At 39.8% G+C, this 18,634-nt stretch overlaps 1 protein-coding gene and 1 pseudogene across 1 annotated transcript in view; one reads left to right on the forward strand and one right to left on the reverse strand.

Moving 5' to 3' along the window:
• Positions 1–207: 207 nt before the first annotated feature.
• On the forward strand, positions 208–1,154 carry LOC145782875 (uncharacterized; annotated as a pseudogene).
• Positions 1,155–2,390: 1,236 nt separating this feature from the next.
• The window catches only part of LOC145777467 (uncharacterized), a 28,285-nt gene continuing 12,041 nt past the window's right edge, over positions 2,391–18,634 (reverse strand). Inside the window, exons 16-28 of the mRNA XM_082588846.1 lie at positions 17,633–17,845; positions 16,940–17,074; positions 16,664–16,844; positions 16,050–16,264; positions 15,208–15,331; positions 13,294–13,493; positions 7,021–7,154; positions 6,497–6,590; positions 5,948–6,122; positions 5,573–5,746; positions 4,585–4,760; positions 4,061–4,327; positions 2,391–3,656 (exon numbers count right to left, since the gene is read on the reverse strand). Of these exons, the coding sequence (XP_082444972.1) occupies positions 3,440–3,656; positions 4,061–4,327; positions 4,585–4,760; positions 5,573–5,746; positions 5,948–6,122; positions 6,497–6,590; positions 7,021–7,154; positions 13,294–13,493; positions 15,208–15,331; positions 16,050–16,264; positions 16,664–16,844; positions 16,940–17,074; positions 17,633–17,845 (2,305 nt within the window). The 3' untranslated portion in view covers positions 2,391–3,439. The remainder of the gene's footprint in view (positions 3,657–4,060; positions 4,328–4,584; positions 4,761–5,572; positions 5,747–5,947; positions 6,123–6,496; positions 6,591–7,020; positions 7,155–13,293; positions 13,494–15,207; positions 15,332–16,049; positions 16,265–16,663; positions 16,845–16,939; positions 17,075–17,632; positions 17,846–18,634) is intronic.

Consider the following 18,634-nt stretch of genomic DNA (forward strand, 5'->3'; position numbering starts at 1 on the left):
GAAGCTAAGCCGTGCTGAAATTAGTTCAACTATCATGAAAGAATATTTCAAAAACATTTATGAGGAACTGAATGGGGTAGAGCCCCAAAACGTGTACAATTATGACGAAACCAATGTAACAGACAATCCAGGGGCTAAACAGTGCATTGTGAGAAGAGGACTTCGAAGAGTGGAAAGACATCACACTCCAAGCAAGCCGTTAGCATGATGTTTTGCGGAAATGCAGTGGGAGAGTATCTCCCTCCGATGGTCGTGCATCAATCAAGGAATCTCTATGCTGGTTGGACGGAAGGTGGCCCACCTGGTGCATTATACAATCACTCAGTTAGTGGTTGGTTTGATTCCACTACGTTTGAGGAGTGGTTCAAGTTGTTTCTGGACCATGTAAAGGAGAAGCCTGGGAAGAAAGTGCTTATTGGGGATAATTTGGCATCACATTTCAGTACACAGGTGATAGCTGATTGTGAAGAAAATGATATCAAGTTTATCAGTTTAGTACCCAATGCTACCCATCTACTTCAACCACTGGATGTTGCTGTATTTGGGCCAGTAAAGAAGATGTGGAGAATGATACTGGAGGACTGGAGAAAGGAGAGCAGAGTGAGGGGCAGCATACCAAAGACAGTGTTTCCATCGCTTTTGAAATGACTGTGTAACCAGATGGAGGAGAAAAAGGAAAACCTTGCAGCTGGATTCAAGGGTTGCGGTCTAGTACCTCAGGATGAGCAGCAGGTGCTTAAGCGTCTCCCTGATGCAAACAACAATCCAACTGAGACAGTCCAAGAGGCCTTGGGAGAAGTTGTGGCAAACATGTTGAAGGAGCACCAGTCTCCACCAGCAACAACACGTCAAAAACGTGGCCCCAAAGTAGCAGCAGGGAAGGCATATACGTCTGAAGACATAGCTGCACAGAAAGAAATGTCGAAGATGCCATCTGGAACAGGATCTGAAAGTACCAGTAGTCAGAGAGGCAAGAAACGCAAGGTCATTGAAGTACCATCGAGTTCTGAAGAAGAAGATGAAAGTGACAATGACGGTAGCTGCGATACTTTGCCACATCGAATTTTCAAGTTTTGACTGACCAGATTAGCAATTGAACCAAGCCTATCAGCGTATGATTACAATTTTATGTTGAATGCTTTTTAACGCATCATTATGTCCATAAATTGCTCAGAAATATAAAATATTTTGTCTGTTAACCATTGTAAAGCTGTTAGTATATGCAACTTTGTGCAGAAAAGTTACCCCTCTAATTTTTTCTCTTCGCGGCACGATATCCGGCCGTGTTATATCGTAGGCCACGCCCTGCTTCAGGTAAATGTGGTGAAGGACTGCGTTTAAACCGACGTGATGACGACATGGTGTTGTGACGTGAAAGCTATATCAGGTCCAGCATGGCAAAGTAACTTGGCAGAAACATTTCCGTGACGTTACAAACTTATAGATTAGTTGCCAGATCACAACTATACCACCGAATACAACGTTCACCAATATGGCTAACGTAGGCTATGTTAGATTGGCAGGGGAGCTATACTGTATAGTTTCAGCTTTAATTCCGCCAATCTTGGTTCTACTTTAGATCGGATCATACCAAAGATTTGGCCTATAAAATTAATGTTAATGGTCTACTTTACTCACAACTACTTAGGTAGATTTGGTAGTTTAATGTTCAAAAAAATCTATTTCCGGTTGCTCTAAAAACGAGATTTACTGCATTTTGCTGACTGGTGAAAAGTGAGACGTTGTTTCTTTTTAACTCTTAAAATTTTTCCTGAAAGAAAGGCACTGTACAGTTTACAATTCACTAGGCGTGCACAGGAAAAACTCCAAAATTAAATTGATAAGAATGAAACGCCACACTCAGGGCCAGGTTAGAATACTAAACGACCTGGTGCTTAATGGGGTACCCGGACATTTTGCCGAAAAACATTTTGCTGAATAGACATCTCGCCGAAACTCATTTTTGTGTTATATGTATCGATATTCTCCACAATGTGTTTTAGTCTATCGTTCACAACCTTAGTCCTTTCGGCAATTTGTCGGCAGTTGTTCGGCAGTTCGGCAATTTTCGGCAATTAGTGTTGGTAACCACACCTACGGTGTGGTTACCAACACTAATTTTTAATCCAAATCAAATGAAACTGGTAGTTTTCCTGACTAGGTCAAATGTCTTTGCCAAAAACATCAGGGTTTGTTTCAGTCTTTGTCTAATTTGAATAGCGTTATTCAATCTCGTCACTTAGCTGTCGATAATTTATTGATGAAATTCCTTCTCTCTTAAAGTTAAACTATTTGTAACTAACGTAGACTAACATAGGATCGCTTAGCTGTGTTTAAAGCATGCTAAAAAGTTAGATACTTTCATTTATATTACCAGGATTTGAAAAAAATAAATGCTTCAACCACGTCTATTCTCTTTGTAGAAAATACCATAAAACTCCACAATTCACGTTTATTATATAAATGATCATTGTTGGTTGATTAAAATGAGTTAAATTTATAAACAATAGGCCTATGCTGTGCGATCAACGGTTAGCAGCTGGCCGATTATAACAGTCAGAGAGTGTAATTCTCTAATATGTGTAACTTCATAACGCTCGGCTCACGGCTCACATTTATAACATAGTTTCAAAATATACAAATTTAATCAAACAACGGTTAAATGCTTAAACTGTTTTATCACATAAGATTCCCAAACCCCAAACCATACAATAATAGAATAATCTGATTAAGATAGTTGCATATATCGGTTAAACGCATATAAAAATTTTTGATTTTCTCTGTATTTTGATATTCTCGTTTGAATATCACATATTTAAAAAAGTGATCACTTCCATCTGGCAACATTTAATTATGTCGCATCTTAATAACTTCACAAGCAAACACTAAAACTTTCCTCATACGCACTGCAAGGTATTAGTAACTCCTTATATGGTATACAATTATACATGGTACAGTACTTATATGTTAAAACAATGAAAACTATTAATACTACAAAAGTGCTCAATGCCAAGCAAAAAGGCAAAGCAGAGCGAATTAAATCAAATATAGTTATTACTATCTGAAGCCTTATATGTTATATGAAACCTTATGCCTTATATGAAGCACTTATATGTTATGTACATGCAAAGCCTTTTTCAGAAAAAAATTATAAGGTTGCAGCTGCTATATTGCATTCATTCAAACTAATGTTTTTTTTTATTTTTTGCTGACCAAGAAAAATATGGTTACGTCACCGTGTCTTATCACAAATTTGCGTCATATGGACATCTGCAGTATCCAGACGACTAAGAACAATAAACACAACATCAATAGTCTCTGTTACATAAAATAACCATTATATCTGTCCGAATATTAAAACGCTGCTCGAAGCATCACTATAGGCTTAAAACTGCTTATTTCAACTTTACTGCTTTGGAATTATTCGCCAATGCTCATGCTAGCGAGGAAGAGGCGCCATCATGCCACCAACACAATAAATGGAAGAAGATACATTAATATCAGCATTATCCAGACCATCCCAATCTTCTGTAGTTTCAGCCTCCCCAGATGGATTGGAAATAACCCATGTATTGGTCGGTTGGTTTCTTCCGCCCCGGAGGTAAGATCCAGGACTCTCAAGAGTAAAAGTAACAAAGATGTCTTCTCCGCCGGGACTGAAAGGAACAAAATATTATGAAGGGAGAGTATTAGATTAATGACTTTTAAAACAAAGATGCAAAAGAAGCCGAATTGAAATATAAGCCTGGTTCCGTGACTAATATAGTTTGTGAATAAAATGTTCTAGAAATGTTCCGTATCTGGAAAGCATTAGTAAACTCAGTAAATAAGTAATTTAATAGGCTATTCATTCAACAAATATTTTGTGAACAAATTTGTAAATTTTAACACGAAAAGTATGTAAGCGAAACAATACAGCCTAGAGGTTATTCTTCAAAACCGTTTATCATCTTGCGCATTTTTTCTGCAAATTTAGTACGTTGGGAAGAGAGTTGGAAATAACAAATCTTTAAGCAATAAAACATTGGAAAAGAAAACCTAAAATATTTCATCATCTAACCTAATTTCCGATTCATCGCATATAATGCCTTGAGGGGGTACATCAAATGTTCTTTGCCCATTAACTGTGACATCAGCAACCGGAGACTGTCTGTTCACATTGAGTGTCGTCCCGTTGCGTTGGCTAACTGTAACCGAACCAACCCTGTAAGATCCGTTACCGTCTCCTCTTCCTTGAAAACGGACACTGAGGCGCCCTGTTTGGTTGCTGAAGCTCATTGCTTGATCATCAATGAGAACACGCATTCGTCCAACCAAGCGACTGGTGCTGAAGCAAAAAAAATACAAAAAAAAATTGTCAAAAATTTGCATTTCTAGTATTTTAAAGATGTTTTCTGCATAGTATGAATTTTAAAATGATAAGAAATATCAAAAAAAATTTGAAAAGCTGTAACTTGCTGAAAACTGGTTATCAGTTACTTTGGAAACTGAAAACCAACTGCGATGTAGGTCCTATAGACTTGGCACAAAACGTTTGGAGCAAAATTAGTTTTCAATTAGGTTTACAACAATGTGTCTATTGACCGGTATGAAGTAACTTCGGAACTTCTCTGACGAGTCCCATCATCTTGTTGCAATTGATCCCATGGAGACCAGATACTAAACATTGGGGAAGACGGATTCTCCGACACATTGTTCTTGATGATAAACGAGCTGATAGCGGCGTTTGAGAGAGACGTGATTGCTTCAGGAATACTCATCTAAAATAAAAATACGTTTTTTTTAGAGTAGATAATTAAGCTTTCTAGAATGTAAAATCGTATTACCAAAAAACAAGCATCGTTCTGATGCCTTCATAGCCATGGTGTTAGGCTACGAAAAAGTTTAGAACACTGCTGATATTTAGAGTGTTTAGTCTGTCTGTACAATAGTCTGTACAACATTTTGTAATGGCACGCTTCGCTGACTAATTAACATAATTGCTGATTCAATATAATATTACTCATAGGCGTTTAAAAAATTCAGCCCTGATCAGAATTCTAATTCTCACTTCAGATTTTTTTATATTGACTTCCAATGGGCAAGCCCAACCTTCATTTTGCCATGTAGCCTAAAGATCGGCAGTATACAAACATTACTCCAGGCATGGCATGATGCTCGGGGTGGCGCAGCGGATAAGGCGCTCGCTTTCCAATATGCAGTCCTAGTTCGACTCCAGACTTCAATTGGTTGTTGAAAAACATCGTTCACCTCTACCCAGGATGTAATAAATTAAATGGGCGTAGTCGCTGAGAGAAAGAAACTGACCACCCTACTCTCTCTAGTGTCGAAGGATTAGTAGGCTATAATGAGAACCTTATATTCTCATCCCCCGGTGTTTGGGGCTCACCTTCTCCTTTAGGCACGCATTGCCATGGCTTGTCTGTAATAGTTGCTAGGCAAGATGGTGCCTGACCTATTTTGCCAGTTTTCCTGCTGTTGGTTTTGGCTTAATTTATCTCCTGTATATATTGCGTGGAGGCATGATAGCAGAAAAATAGAAATATTTTAATTTGTAGGTCAAGTCACGTACTTGTCTTCCCCTGACAGAAATATCAGTTGTGAAGGGATAACCCATCGGTCTTCGATCTGGGTACTGTTGTCCGCTGGCACCACAAAAACTCAAGCTCCCACAACTGCTGCGAACTCCGATCCTGTCTTGGTTGTTATCGCTGACGAACACGCAAAGCCTGTAGTCTTCTCCGCTCTTTAAATGAAACAAATTTAATAAAGCTCACGAAACTTTTATGTGATGTTTCATAAATCGGTGAGAAATGTTTCATGTTTTTCTTAACACTTCTAAAGTGCTGTGTTTGTTGTTATAGATAAAAGATATTTTCCCTGGATTAAAAAGTCAATCTTGGCAACCAAACATAATTAGGCAAGAAATGATAAGATGATTGCTTACCGAGGTGCCTCTGGGGAGCAGCATGTTATACGGCCAGCCGCACTCACAAAATCCATTAACCATGTTTGTTGTGCTAGTTTCCACGTTCCCTTCCATTTCCCGTGGAATCCTCTTGATGACAGAGGAATGACGATCTGGACGAATTATGACGGCTGAGTTCTGATCACGTGCTAATCTGTTCAAACACAAACTTTAGATCAAACTCTACGTTTAAGTTATTGGTAGAGTAGACTGAAAGCTCATGAATCATAATCGATATGTTAACACTTGTCTTCGTATATGTTGAGCAAAAGCTATTTAATAGCCTTAAGTAAGCACATAGAGACAAACATACTGTAACTGCAAATCAATCAATCAAAGTATAAAAAAAAAGACATTAGGTTACATGCAGTAGTTTTTAAGGTGATCAGCAAAGCTTTTATTGTTAACACTTCAGACTAGTTTCGTCGAAGATTACTGTCTGCAACGCCAATACTGAATGTGGTAATGAGCAAGTAACTTTTAAGAAGTTAATCTATATCTTAGGCTACTCCTACTTGTACAATAAACCTGTAAACAAATTTGTCCATTTCGATCCACATCGTGCGAATGTTGATTTGAGACGCTTGGCATATGAAGATACGAAAAGTCAGGTTCAAGTCACCTTAAGTGCAAATAAAAATCACAAAAGTAGCTTTAGATGATTTCAGTTTAGCCAACCATAACCTTATGCAGGGCGGTAGGTATTTTCTAGAGAAGTTTGTACTGTTTATAACCATGAGAGAAACTAAGCATTACAGTCAAGGCGACGTGACTGCACAATCAACGGTTTGTGATCAACGTTTCTTTTCTTTTAACCTTTACCTCAAAGGCATGAACCACAAAGCTATAGGTGGTTGAGTAAAGTACCACAACATTGTTCATGTGCTACAGCTCAAAGTAACAGACGCTTTACTAACCTTAATATTTGAAACCGAATAAATAAGGGTGGAGAGACTTACTTGGTTGCAGTAATGCAAAAAAATTATCTTTTTTTCGACATTGCAAGCAAAATGTGAAAACACAGATCACTGAATAAGCAAAGAGATTCCTACCTGGAGCTGTTCTCCTGAACCGAAGGTGGTAATAAAATGGATCATGCGATTTCTTGTTGTCAAATTCAAATTTTTTTTGCGGTGGACCAAGATATGTTGTCATTTTATCAGAAACATACACGTCAGATCCAAACCTACAGTAAGTTGAAGGAGAAAAGGTTATGGTGATGTCGTTTGTAGAAGTAATGTTTATATGTAAGATAAGTTTGTGTTTGTGCATAAGAGCCTAGGGTAGACCTTTGTCGATTACTCTCCAACTGATACCAAGATTATGTGGGTGCGTGTATGTGTCTCAGACTACAACGTCGTCAATATCTATTACAAGCCCCCACCCTCAGAAATGTTACCATCATTCCTTCCAACGTTCCTCACCCGAGTCTTTACGCTGGCGATTTCAACTGCCAGCACACTGACTGGGGCTACAACAACACAAACAGCGACGGAGAATTGCTGGCTAACTAGGCCAGTACAATTAATCTTGCTCTCCTATACAATCCAAAGGAACCAGCCAGTTTCCACTCCTGTCGCTGGGGAAGAAGAACAAACTCTACCTTGGCTTTTGCGACTGTCGACAGCTTTCTCCAGACAGAAGAGCTTGAGAAGTATCCACGGTCCCAACATTGGCCGTCCCTCATTGTCACCTTAAAACTCGCGATACTTGTCCCAAATGCACCAGTGAAGCGATGGAACTTTAAAAAAGCCGATTACAATCAATACAGCCTTTTGACCAACAAATCTACTGCATACTTACCATCACCTGCAACATGCAACGTAGAAGAGGCATACTATAGGACTTCTCATTCTGCAATGCCATAATAACTGCGGCCAAGGCCTCAAAGACATACTAAATGAAATTTTCAAACGGGAATTAAGCATTAAAATGAGTAAACTGAACATTCAAGAATACATTTCCAAAAAAATTACCGAAAAAAATTTATTTTCAATGGAACTGGCAAGGCCCAAAGTTCAATGTTTCATTTTTTTTTTCATTTTTTTCAAAATGATCAAAAAGTGCAAACACTGCTCGAGAATACGTCGCTATTGACAGCAATAATAAAAGGCACGTTAACACTAACATCAGATCTGATGTTTTGAGCAAACTGTCTGATATTTTGATGTACATACATACATAGCCTACAGTTAAATCGCCCGCAGTAACAACTATTGCGCGATCAGCTAATTGCTAGTCCATAGTGACGTAGACTGAGGGTTGTACAGTCGCCCGCTTCGCTGCTCAGGCCCATTCTCGTTTTAAAAGCTCTGACAAAAGCACGCGCGGAATGCTGATCAGACCGCAATGGGGCAAAATTTTATTGAAAATCGTTTTATGGTAGCATGTTAAACACAAAGAACGTGTATAATCGCCAAGTCAGGTTTTTCCTTTAGTATCCCTTTAATACCACGTAACAAACTAGCTATTCACCATGTTGGGACTATGAGTGTGAAACTCTGTATCCCTCCTACCTAAACGCCACACCTGGTAGTGCTTTTAACACCGCCGCCAGGCTACTTGAGTGGCTGAACGCAAAGAACCTTAAGCGATGGAACGATTTCATCTAAACCATCGACTTTTCACACTCAAGCCGCAAAGCATAGAACATCATCAGCAATCTCACTGGGCGCTAAGAAAACTCTTCTCGCCGGTGCCACGTTTTTGCAAAAGCCACCGCTTCCCAGTTAGTGTAGAACGAGGTCAACAAGACAAAGGACAGCAAAGCATCCTACCTTGTCGCCAAAAAAGTATCTGCCCTGTGGCGAGTGGAAACATCACAAGAAGAAGCAATTTCTGGAGATTTCACTTCAGAAAAGTTCACTACTGCCTTCCACCTAGAAAATCCTCACACGTCTCGATAGATGGATAAGAGCTTGTGCTCCATGCTGCTCCTGCCCTCAATTCCTAGTTATGCAGATTCCTTTCTTCCTGCCTGCACCATTTCACTATCCCAAAAATTTGGATTAAAGCTTTAGTAGTTGCGTACTCTAAGTTTCACAAGCCACCAGAGGACCCAAAGAGTTATCGTCCCATATCTCTCCTCTGTGTTTCTTTTAAAATCCTCGAAGCGCTGATCTATGCCCGCGTCAGCCCGCTCCGCTCCTTCATCGAACCGCTCCTTCCGAAAGAGCAAGCTGGGTTCCAACGTGGAAATTCCACCGTAGATCAGGTCACACTTTTGGTCGAAGACATCGAAGATTGCTTTGAAGCAAAAAAGAAGGCCGGTGCTAACTTTCTAGATCTTGCAGGCTACAGCTGCCTACAAACACCGTATGGCACCGCGGTCTTACTTGCAAGCTGCTTCGCCTGCTTCCAGACCGACATATGGTCCATATGATCATGGAACTTGTCAAAGATAAAAGCTTCACCATCCCACTGGAAACTTACGGTGAAGCAGACTGAGACGCCTGAAAAATGGTGTCCCACAGAGGTAGGTCCTGGCTTCACTTCTTTTCAACATCTACACCCACGACCTGCCAACCACGGTCTCTGAAAAATACGCATATGCAGATGACTTTGCAATTCACCACTGCACAAAGTTGTGGAAAAACCTAGAAGACACCTTGAGCCAGGACGTAAAACGCTCTCAGCTTCTTCAGAAATAGCGACTGAAACTCAGTGAAATCAAAATTGTGGCAACAAGTTTCCATCTACACAATCGGGAAGCTGATCGTGAGCTAAATGTTCAGATTAATGGAAAATTCAATTCAATCTACCATTTGGTGTCACTACGCAAAAACTGACATCGCGAGCTGCGCTACTCAAGCGCCTGGGAGGTTCCAGATGGGGAGCGAGGGCTGACACTTTGCGTATGGCATCCTTAGCCCTTATCAGCAGGGTACTGCACCTGTTTGGTGCCACAGTGCTCACTACCATAACATCGACACTGCCATAAACAGCGCCCTGCGCACAGTGACCGGATGCCTATGTCCAACACCATTGAACATTCTTGCTGACATCTAACCTGCTGAGCTTCGTCCCGAAGAAGCCACTCTGTCTTTCGGTCAACGGGCACAGGAGCCCAACCATCTTCACTCCAAGGTCTCTGCTCCTTCAAACAAGCACCACCGTCGACCAAAATTAAAAAACCCATTCCTTCCGGCCACTCAACTTCTGATCAACAAAGCTGATGAACAAAACACCTCTACGGCTAATTGAGCGGACCATAAATGGAATTTTGAATGGAAGTTGAGTACCACCAGACTTTATTTGTTTATTCCTGACGCCAACACGAGCCCCATCGGCCTGACACTACAAAAACAGACGTAGTTGCGCCTCAACCGTCTTGGCACGGGCATCAGACTTTTTTTCTCAACCATGCATCAATGGAAAATGACCTCTCTTCCTCATCCTGTGAATGTAGTGCCGAGAAACAGACCGCAGACCACCTCATCAATGACTGTACCATCTTTAAGCCACCTAACGAAGTGGAAGGTCAGCTCGTCTTGGATGATGAAACCAAAGACTGGCTGCTCTCTAATAGCCTTCCAGTATTGTCTGGGAACATCATAAATCTGGGGTGATAAAAGGATAAACCTTCTCTCCAAGAGGTTTAGCCTACACGACGAAAACTACTACTTAGGATAGGTCACCATTTAAATAATATTGTTTGGAGTAAAAGATGGAGTTGGTATTTAAAGAATTCTCTAGATGTTTTTTTTTCAAAGTTTTGCATGACCTGTTACTTGGCCTATTTTAAAACCTTGCATTTTTATTGAAGCATCACGAAAAACAAATACAGGAGAACTTGGATAACTCGTCTTCGGAAAACTCGTCAGTTTGCCCAAGTCGTCAATGATTGCCAGGTCCCGGCAGAAAGCCTATCTTTTGTACACAATCAAGTTCGGTTAAGTGGTCATCGCATAATTCGTCAATTCGATTAAGTCGTCACTGTTTTTCTTCCCCTGGGACGTAAAATTCGTCTAAGTTGTCATCCACCCAAATGCTGGCGTGGCATTTACAGACTCTTTCGAGAAGAAATTACTGCGCTAAGACGTGTGCACGCACACACTCTATCGAGCCAGACGCACATGCGTGGAGTATGTAGGTCTGGTCGATTGCGGGTGTGCGAGCACCGCGCACGTGCTCTGTTGCCGATAAGAGAAGCGCTGTTCACCACGTGCGTGATTCATTTGCGACAGTACCGTTTCGTGTAAACAAAAGTTGCAGCAACGCAGGATGACGAAGAGAAAGGTAAAGTGCTTAAACTTACAAGCTAAGTATGAAATTGTAACGAAATTCAAAGAAGGCGAAATTAGGAACAAGACTAAATTTTCTGAAGAACAAGACCTACCAAGGACGACGTTGAACACCCTCCTAAAAAATTCAGAAAAAGTTATTGCGGATTATGAATCTGGTAAGAATAGCACCTCAAAAAGGAGAATACCACTATCGCATTTAATTAGGTCGCGGAGCACCATGAAATTAATGCGACACGAAAAAATGGCAAAATTTGGCTGTTTGCATTGGTCGTCAGTTCGCGTAAGTCGTCACTTTTTCTGTTCCCCCTAGAGCAGGGGTTCTTAACCGGGGGTAAATTTACCCCCTGGGGGTAAATTTCACCTACCGAGGGGGTAAACTTACTGAATCATAAGTTAAAGCAAACTTCATTTTTTCAGTTATTAAAAAGCTGTAGTGTTGCACTCGATTTTGATTCAAGTTTATGCTCAATGTAAGTCTTCGTCTTTTTCTTTTATCTCCACGCAAGTAACTACCAGTTTCATTTCAGCAGCGTAAGCCTATGTGTGCTACATTTTTGGAAAAATGGATACTGGAAAAAATGGGTAATTTCTTTCAACAAAATAATATATCCTAGAATCATATGGGTTCACTTTGCTCGGACGGTGCCCCTTCTATGCTCGGTGCAAAGTTTGGCTACAACTCTGGTGAAAAAGCGCGCACCGAACATCATTTCTACTCACTGTGCCCTTCATCGACATGCACTGGCAAGTAAAACCCTTCCAGAATATTTGAAAGCAGTATTGAAGCACGTGGTTGAATGTGTGAATTTTATCAGGGCACGTGCTCTTAATCATCGTCTTTTCAAAGTGGTTTGTGATCAGATGGGATCAGAATACTCTGCTCTCCTTTATCACACCAAAGTTCGGTGGCTCTCTATAAGGGTATTGCTTTGTCTCGAGTTTTCGAACTAGGCTACATGGTGAAATCGAGATTTTTCTTCGAGAACGCAAATCCCCGTTGAGTAAGCACTTTGGCGACAACAAATTTATTGGTGCATTGGTTTACTTGACAGACATTTTTTCAAGTTTGAACCAGCTCAATATTATGCAAATGCAAGGAAAAAGTGTTACCATTAGATGTAGCCTACATGATAAAATTCAGGGCTTTCAGACAAAATTAGATCTGTGGATTAGAAGAGTTCAAAAAGGAATTTACGCAAATTTTTCAACATTTGATGATTGGAAAGTCAATAGAAGTCGCAACGAGATTTCGGACCTCGAAGTCGAAATATGTCAGCACCTTGCCGCCTTAAAAAAGAACTTTGACGGTTACTTCGAAGGTGAAAGTTTTAACAGCACTGCTCTTTGGATAACTCATCCCTTCGAAGCCAAGTTAGAAAGTATTGCTGACGATGATCTTTGCAAAGATGAATTGATTGATCTTCAATGTTCAACAACGCTTTGCTCCAAACTCTAATTGTGCAATGGTGACTTTTCCAAGTTTTGGTGTGAATTAGTCGAAGAGTTTCCTACGCTGACTAAGCGTGCATTTGAAGTTATTATCACTTTTCCAACTACTTATCTGTGTAAAGCAGGGTTCTCTTCATTGTTGACTATTAAAACAAAACATCGATCTCGCTTAGTTCCCAAAGACGACATGCGAGTAGCTCTTTCAACGACTGTTCCAAGAATCTCCAAAATTGTTCGTGGAAAGCAAGCACAAAAGTCATTTGAGTAGACATTATTTTTCACAGGACCCCGTCAAGAACAATCGTGTCTTCGGCAAATAAACAGCTTGTTTTTGATATTTGCAAAGGTAAATCCAGATAAAAAAGGATGTTTTGCATTTCTTCGCATGGCTGACTGGACACGATGACACAAGGGGCCACCAAAACGGTAGGGGTAAATTTTACTTTTTTCATTCGGCAAGGGGTAAACGAGACAAAAAAGGTTAAGAACCACTGCCCTAGAGTGACGAGTTATCCAAGTTCTACTGTACTATTGTATCATGTAACGTGTGAAAAAGCATTAGCATAAGATAAAGCGTATAAACCTAATTATTATATACCAGGAAGGCAAAAATTCAAAGGGCTTTCTTACGACTCAAAATTCTCCAGCGGTGTTTCGCTTCTGCTCATGATGATGTCATTCTGTTCAACAAGAACTGGAGGAGCGTCGTCACCCACTTCTATCACCTGCGTTTGGTTCCATCGCTGCCACAAATCATCGATGTGTTTGTGCCATCGATAAAAAATTGGATCACGCATCGCCGTCACCGTGCTGAGCATGTAGCTGCCGTCCTGTGATCGATCCACGAAGACTTTTAAACTAACTTTATACAAATTATATTTAAAAAACTTATTTAGAACGCAACAACTTCTTCGTACGTACGTACATTTATCTTCTTCGCCACTCCAAGGGTCGAGGGGGAAACAACTTTATCAACTTTGCGCCGTTGATTAATTGGGCAATATATGCATGTAAAATTTTCTGCTATTTGTCATTACATTTTAATGCACCACGAAATATGGGCGTGATTTTGATCTAAGATCACTTTTTTGTGCGATCTTGAAGAACAATAAGATCAAGATCACTTCAAAATTAAGTTTACCTACTAGATAGTGGCTTTTTTTGAACTCGTACTGTACAAAGTAATTAGTGGTAACTATAGGGCTGTGGAGTCGGGCGAAAAATATACGACTCCGACTCCTCAATTTATAACTGGACGACTCCGGTTTCAGTGTTGCTAGATCTGTGAAGGTTGCCACATTTTTCTCATTTTTGTTTAAATTTATTTCACTTCAGCTGTAAACAAAATTGAAACGGTGACATTTACAAAAACTAACAAGAAACAACATTTCTATTTTTTGATGAAGTGTTCAAGCGCAATAGCCTACAGCGAACAATAAACAATATTTATAAAAAAAAGCATTGCAAACAAAATTTTTATTGTTTATCGTTTTGTATCGAGTCGGAATCATCTTCTTTTAACGACTCCGACTCCAAACACGCCAAAATCCCTTCGACTCCACCGTTCCAACTCTACAGCCCTGGAGGCAACAACTAATATTAACATTGATATGTGACCAACAACAGTCGATATGAAGTTTAATCAATTTTGTTTGTCGTATCCAGGCTTACACCCGATGGTTGAAGATTTGGATTAAGTGGACGGGAAGGCAAGGAAGCCAATCTTCATGTCCACCTTCAGCCAAGTGTCCTGCCAAAGACACAGCCGCATACTCTTGAGCGGTGTCGAACCGGCGCCCTTTCGCTTGCCGTTCCAGGGCTCTCACCACTCGGCTATGCAGCCGACGTTTAATCAATGTTAACGTATGATAAAAATGATTCAACTTTGTTCACAATTCTGTTTTGTAAATTCTAAAGCAATGTTTGATAAAAACATATGCAGCCTCTTTTTTGTACAGCTTTTTTATTTTTGTTTAAAGCGGTTTACTTGACTCCACACCTCTAAACTTTTTTGATGTTCCAGGGGAAGTTGAAACTACTCAGTAACACGAATGAAAGTTTCTTTTATGAACCAGACAAACCTTGAGTGAAAAACGATGCAGTTCAAAGATTTTTTTTTTTTAACAAAAAGCATAGGCTAACTAATTGTAAATTTTGTGACTTTTCAGTACTGTGGCCAAATCACCCTCAACCTTTGGGGTGACGTTGCGATTCTACGCAAACTACGACAACGATTGATAGATGTAGCCTACTAGCAACAGTAGCCTAAGTAACTTATTACAATTCTTAGGCCAGCGATCTAGTAGTTAAAAGCAACAGTTAAGAATACCAACCAAGCTGCTTATACTGTAGTATTTTTTTTCTTTTTGCAACAACATTGATCAAACACTTCATTTTTTCAAGTAGCCTACAAAAGAAGTGATCTTCATTTTCAAGATCACATTGTTTTGGTGATCTGATCTTGATTTTCAAGGTCACCTATTCTTGGTGATCTTGATCTTCAAGATCAGAAAATCTGGTGATCTTGCCGATCTCTGGCCGTACCCCAGGTACTCTGTTTGTTCCGAAAACTACATGCCCACTGTTGTGAATATTTCCTAGTGATCGTTGCCAAGTTGAAGATGAGGCTTCAAGCACGTGACCAGATAAATTGAAATCCATTGGAAATCTATAAACATTTCTTTTAATAGAAAATTTGAATACTGTAAACAAAAGGATATACCAACACACACTTCCCTATATCGTTTCGTCTAGAGAAGGGGTTACCAAACTACGGGCAGCAAAGTTTATCAATCCGGTCGCCGAACTATGCAAAGAGTGCGATAGATACACTGAATAGAGATTTATCAAAAGGTAACACTCAGTAAAGTGGTTTGTCGTTTCCTGTCCTTATTTTTTATTAAAACCTTTTGAATATAGCTATGTCTGAAAGATTAAGTAAGCTATGTATGACTTTGGGAGTTAGCAATGAAACAATTAGTTTTTTCTCGACAACCCATTAGCCTGCTCTGTTGAATTACCATCACAGGTTGCAAACTGTTAAACAAAATGGTTATCCGACCCTCAAGCATTTTTTCTCACAGTTACCTGGTCCTTTCTCACAAACGTATCGTGACCTCTGATCTAGTGCTAGGCCTGCATGCCAATAAGTTTGCTTTTTTCGTAAGAAGTAAGACGCATAAGTGGCTATACTTTTAGGTCCAAGCAAAGCTAATGTACCGCATAGATCTGACAAACCATTGCCACTTATTGACGATTAAGAGGCAATAAACATATATTATAAATAATCAACTAACATCCGCATAAGTGTAATATTTGAAAATTTAGTTTAATAACATAACTTTGAAGAAAGCACTTTCACTTGAAGAAATTTAAAACTTGATTACCGTAGTAGTTGTGACCGGCCTGCCACTCGCACTGGTGGCAATTCACCGCTGTCGACCGCAGCTTGATAATTTCTTTCCCATTCTCGAAACATACTTCTTGCATTCAACGGCCAAGATGCCGGAGGTCTCGGTGCCATGCTAGCATTCTGAGGATCGTTGTGAAATTCAAATCCAGCGTTGAAACCTTCCGTGTCCGTGTCATCGTAATCCCATTCCTATCAAAAAATAAACAAAATGCTTAAGGTCCTAATAACTTTCACTCTTTTTTATGTACCTGTATATCTCCGAATAATGGCTTTCAAATAAGATACCATGCAGTTCGTGAGCATTTAAAAGATATTATAGGCTACTGCAAATGTCACTCAGTTTTGTTTGTTTATGTTTTAGCTTGCGACAAATTCTGAGCATGTTCAGTGTAATCGCAATCGTATTGGAATGCAGCTGCTGTATGGTTTGTAGCGTTTGCTAGGTCACTGCTAATGCGACAGCAACTGCTTGAACGTCATCATCAGTTTTGCTTTGTAATGTAGCATGCCACTACAATTCTACTTTGTCGAATAAAGAGATTTCTGTGGTAAATTATTGCTATCTGAAGTATAAAGAAACAAATGTACCTGAACTTGATTAAGCCCCCAAGTAGTACGTTCAGCATTGTATCGAGCAAGCATTTGTGAATGCATGTATGTAAAGAGTTCGCCCTGTCTTTCAAGTTCTGGACGAGCTTGTCGCCAGCGGCCGAACCAGTTGATGTTGCTGCCGATTTCTCTTCCGACAACATACACGCTATGCCAATGCCTAATCAGGCGACAAGATCAATGGAAAGAATGTTAAAACAACTGCATTAAAATTAAAGTTTGTTTTAATAACTAAAAAGGAACTTGAAAAAGAACCTGTGATGGTAATTGAGATCTGCATCCATTCTCCAATAATGCATCCAAGACTCCCGTGGAGTCCCAGTTCTTTGTGTGATTGTCATGGCAGCCAACATGCCGATGGACGTGTCTTTTGGTTTTGGCAAAGGGTATCTGCAATTACACTATACAACATTACGAACGCCAGAGAACAACTAAGCTATCCGCACCGATAGTTCAGTTGGTTAGCGCGTGACTTCGTGAACGAAAAAGCTTCAAGATCAAGTGGCGCTGGTTCGACTCTCGGGGTGTGCGCTTGAGCAACGCACGTTAAGGACTGCTCTCCATTCAGTAGCATCTACTGAATGAAATAATTTCCTGGCAACAACACTTCAATAATCAGAAATTTCACTCTGTCTGCTTCGGTGACCGGGCCTGCGTCAGTGGTTCACAGCCTATCCAAGTATGCAAAACTGCCAGGATTAACCTCTCACAAGCTTTCCCAATCCGAGAATAGATTCAATCAATCGATCAAACACGTTAAATTGATCTAAATGCATGAAGAAAGACGTAAAAGATGCTTAAACCTAGAACAAGGTAACGAATATGGCAATTGATGAATGCCGATCAGACAACAAGCGAGTATCCAATTAAACTTAATTGTTTGCGTGCTGTTGTCCAACTCACTCATTTTTATCATTTTATAGATAAATGTATTACTCAGATACTCACTCTATGCCACTTTTCTTTGCCAATTCGCAATGTATGATGAATATCTCTACAGCCCACTGTAAAACTTGGTGGTTGACTTGGTAACCACGTTGCAAATTATCGGCATAATCGAAGACAACATTGAGATCATTTGTTTCGTCTAACTTGTTAAAGAGATGTAAAACGATCTTAGAAGTTGCAAAAACATGATCGTCACGAAAATGGCTCAACAATCTAATGAAAAGAAAAAAAGAATGAAAAATAACGATCGTTTTGCTAAAAATTGTAACGTTGCTGTGCTGAAGCGATTTTCCAACGCTAGGCTATAGTTTTGAGTCATGTAATTAAGGAGCTGTGCTTTTCAAGCAATGGTTCAATCTTCTAATTCAATTTTACTGTTGAAAATCTGTTAATGTGTTGATTAGTCCATATCTATTTATGCAGTAGATACGTCAAAGCCGGGGCGTATAGTCAGGGAAAGTAAATGGGAAAATTGCTCTCCTACTGTAATATTTTTATATATACACCGACTAACAGACTTTTAAGCGATTGAGTAATAGATATTGATAGACTGCCGGTGTCAGGTTTCGCAATTGGGCAATAATGCAAATAAACAGAACAGCTATCCCAAGCGAATAAATAGCCTGCACAAAAGACCTAATGTAGTCATTAGATAAGTAGCCTACTTTGCTATATTTCGTGCGAAAGTCCACCTCTTTGTTGACCAACTATAAAGCCTACCATTGAACTAACCACTATTTATTTTTACAGTTGTTTAGATTTTATGTAACTTAAATAAGCTTTTTACCTTCTGTAGCAGCATCATTAGATAGAACTTTACTATTGATTTTGACTGAAAGTACTCTCACAATGTGCAACGTTAAGGTGTTTTTTTTCAAAATTTTGTAGGGGAAGCCCTAGAAGGCCACCCAGACTTTCACAGGAGTCTCGCTTGTGATGGCACGCCGCTGGGCTTCGCTCGACAGACTCACTGACATGTGCAATAATACTCATTTGCCCCAC

The sequence above is a fragment of the Aplidium turbinatum genome, chromosome 1 (genome assembly GCF_918807975.1).
Source record: "Aplidium turbinatum chromosome 1, kaAplTurb1.1, whole genome shotgun sequence".
Taxonomy (NCBI): domain Eukaryota; kingdom Metazoa; phylum Chordata; class Ascidiacea; order Aplousobranchia; family Polyclinidae; genus Aplidium; species Aplidium turbinatum.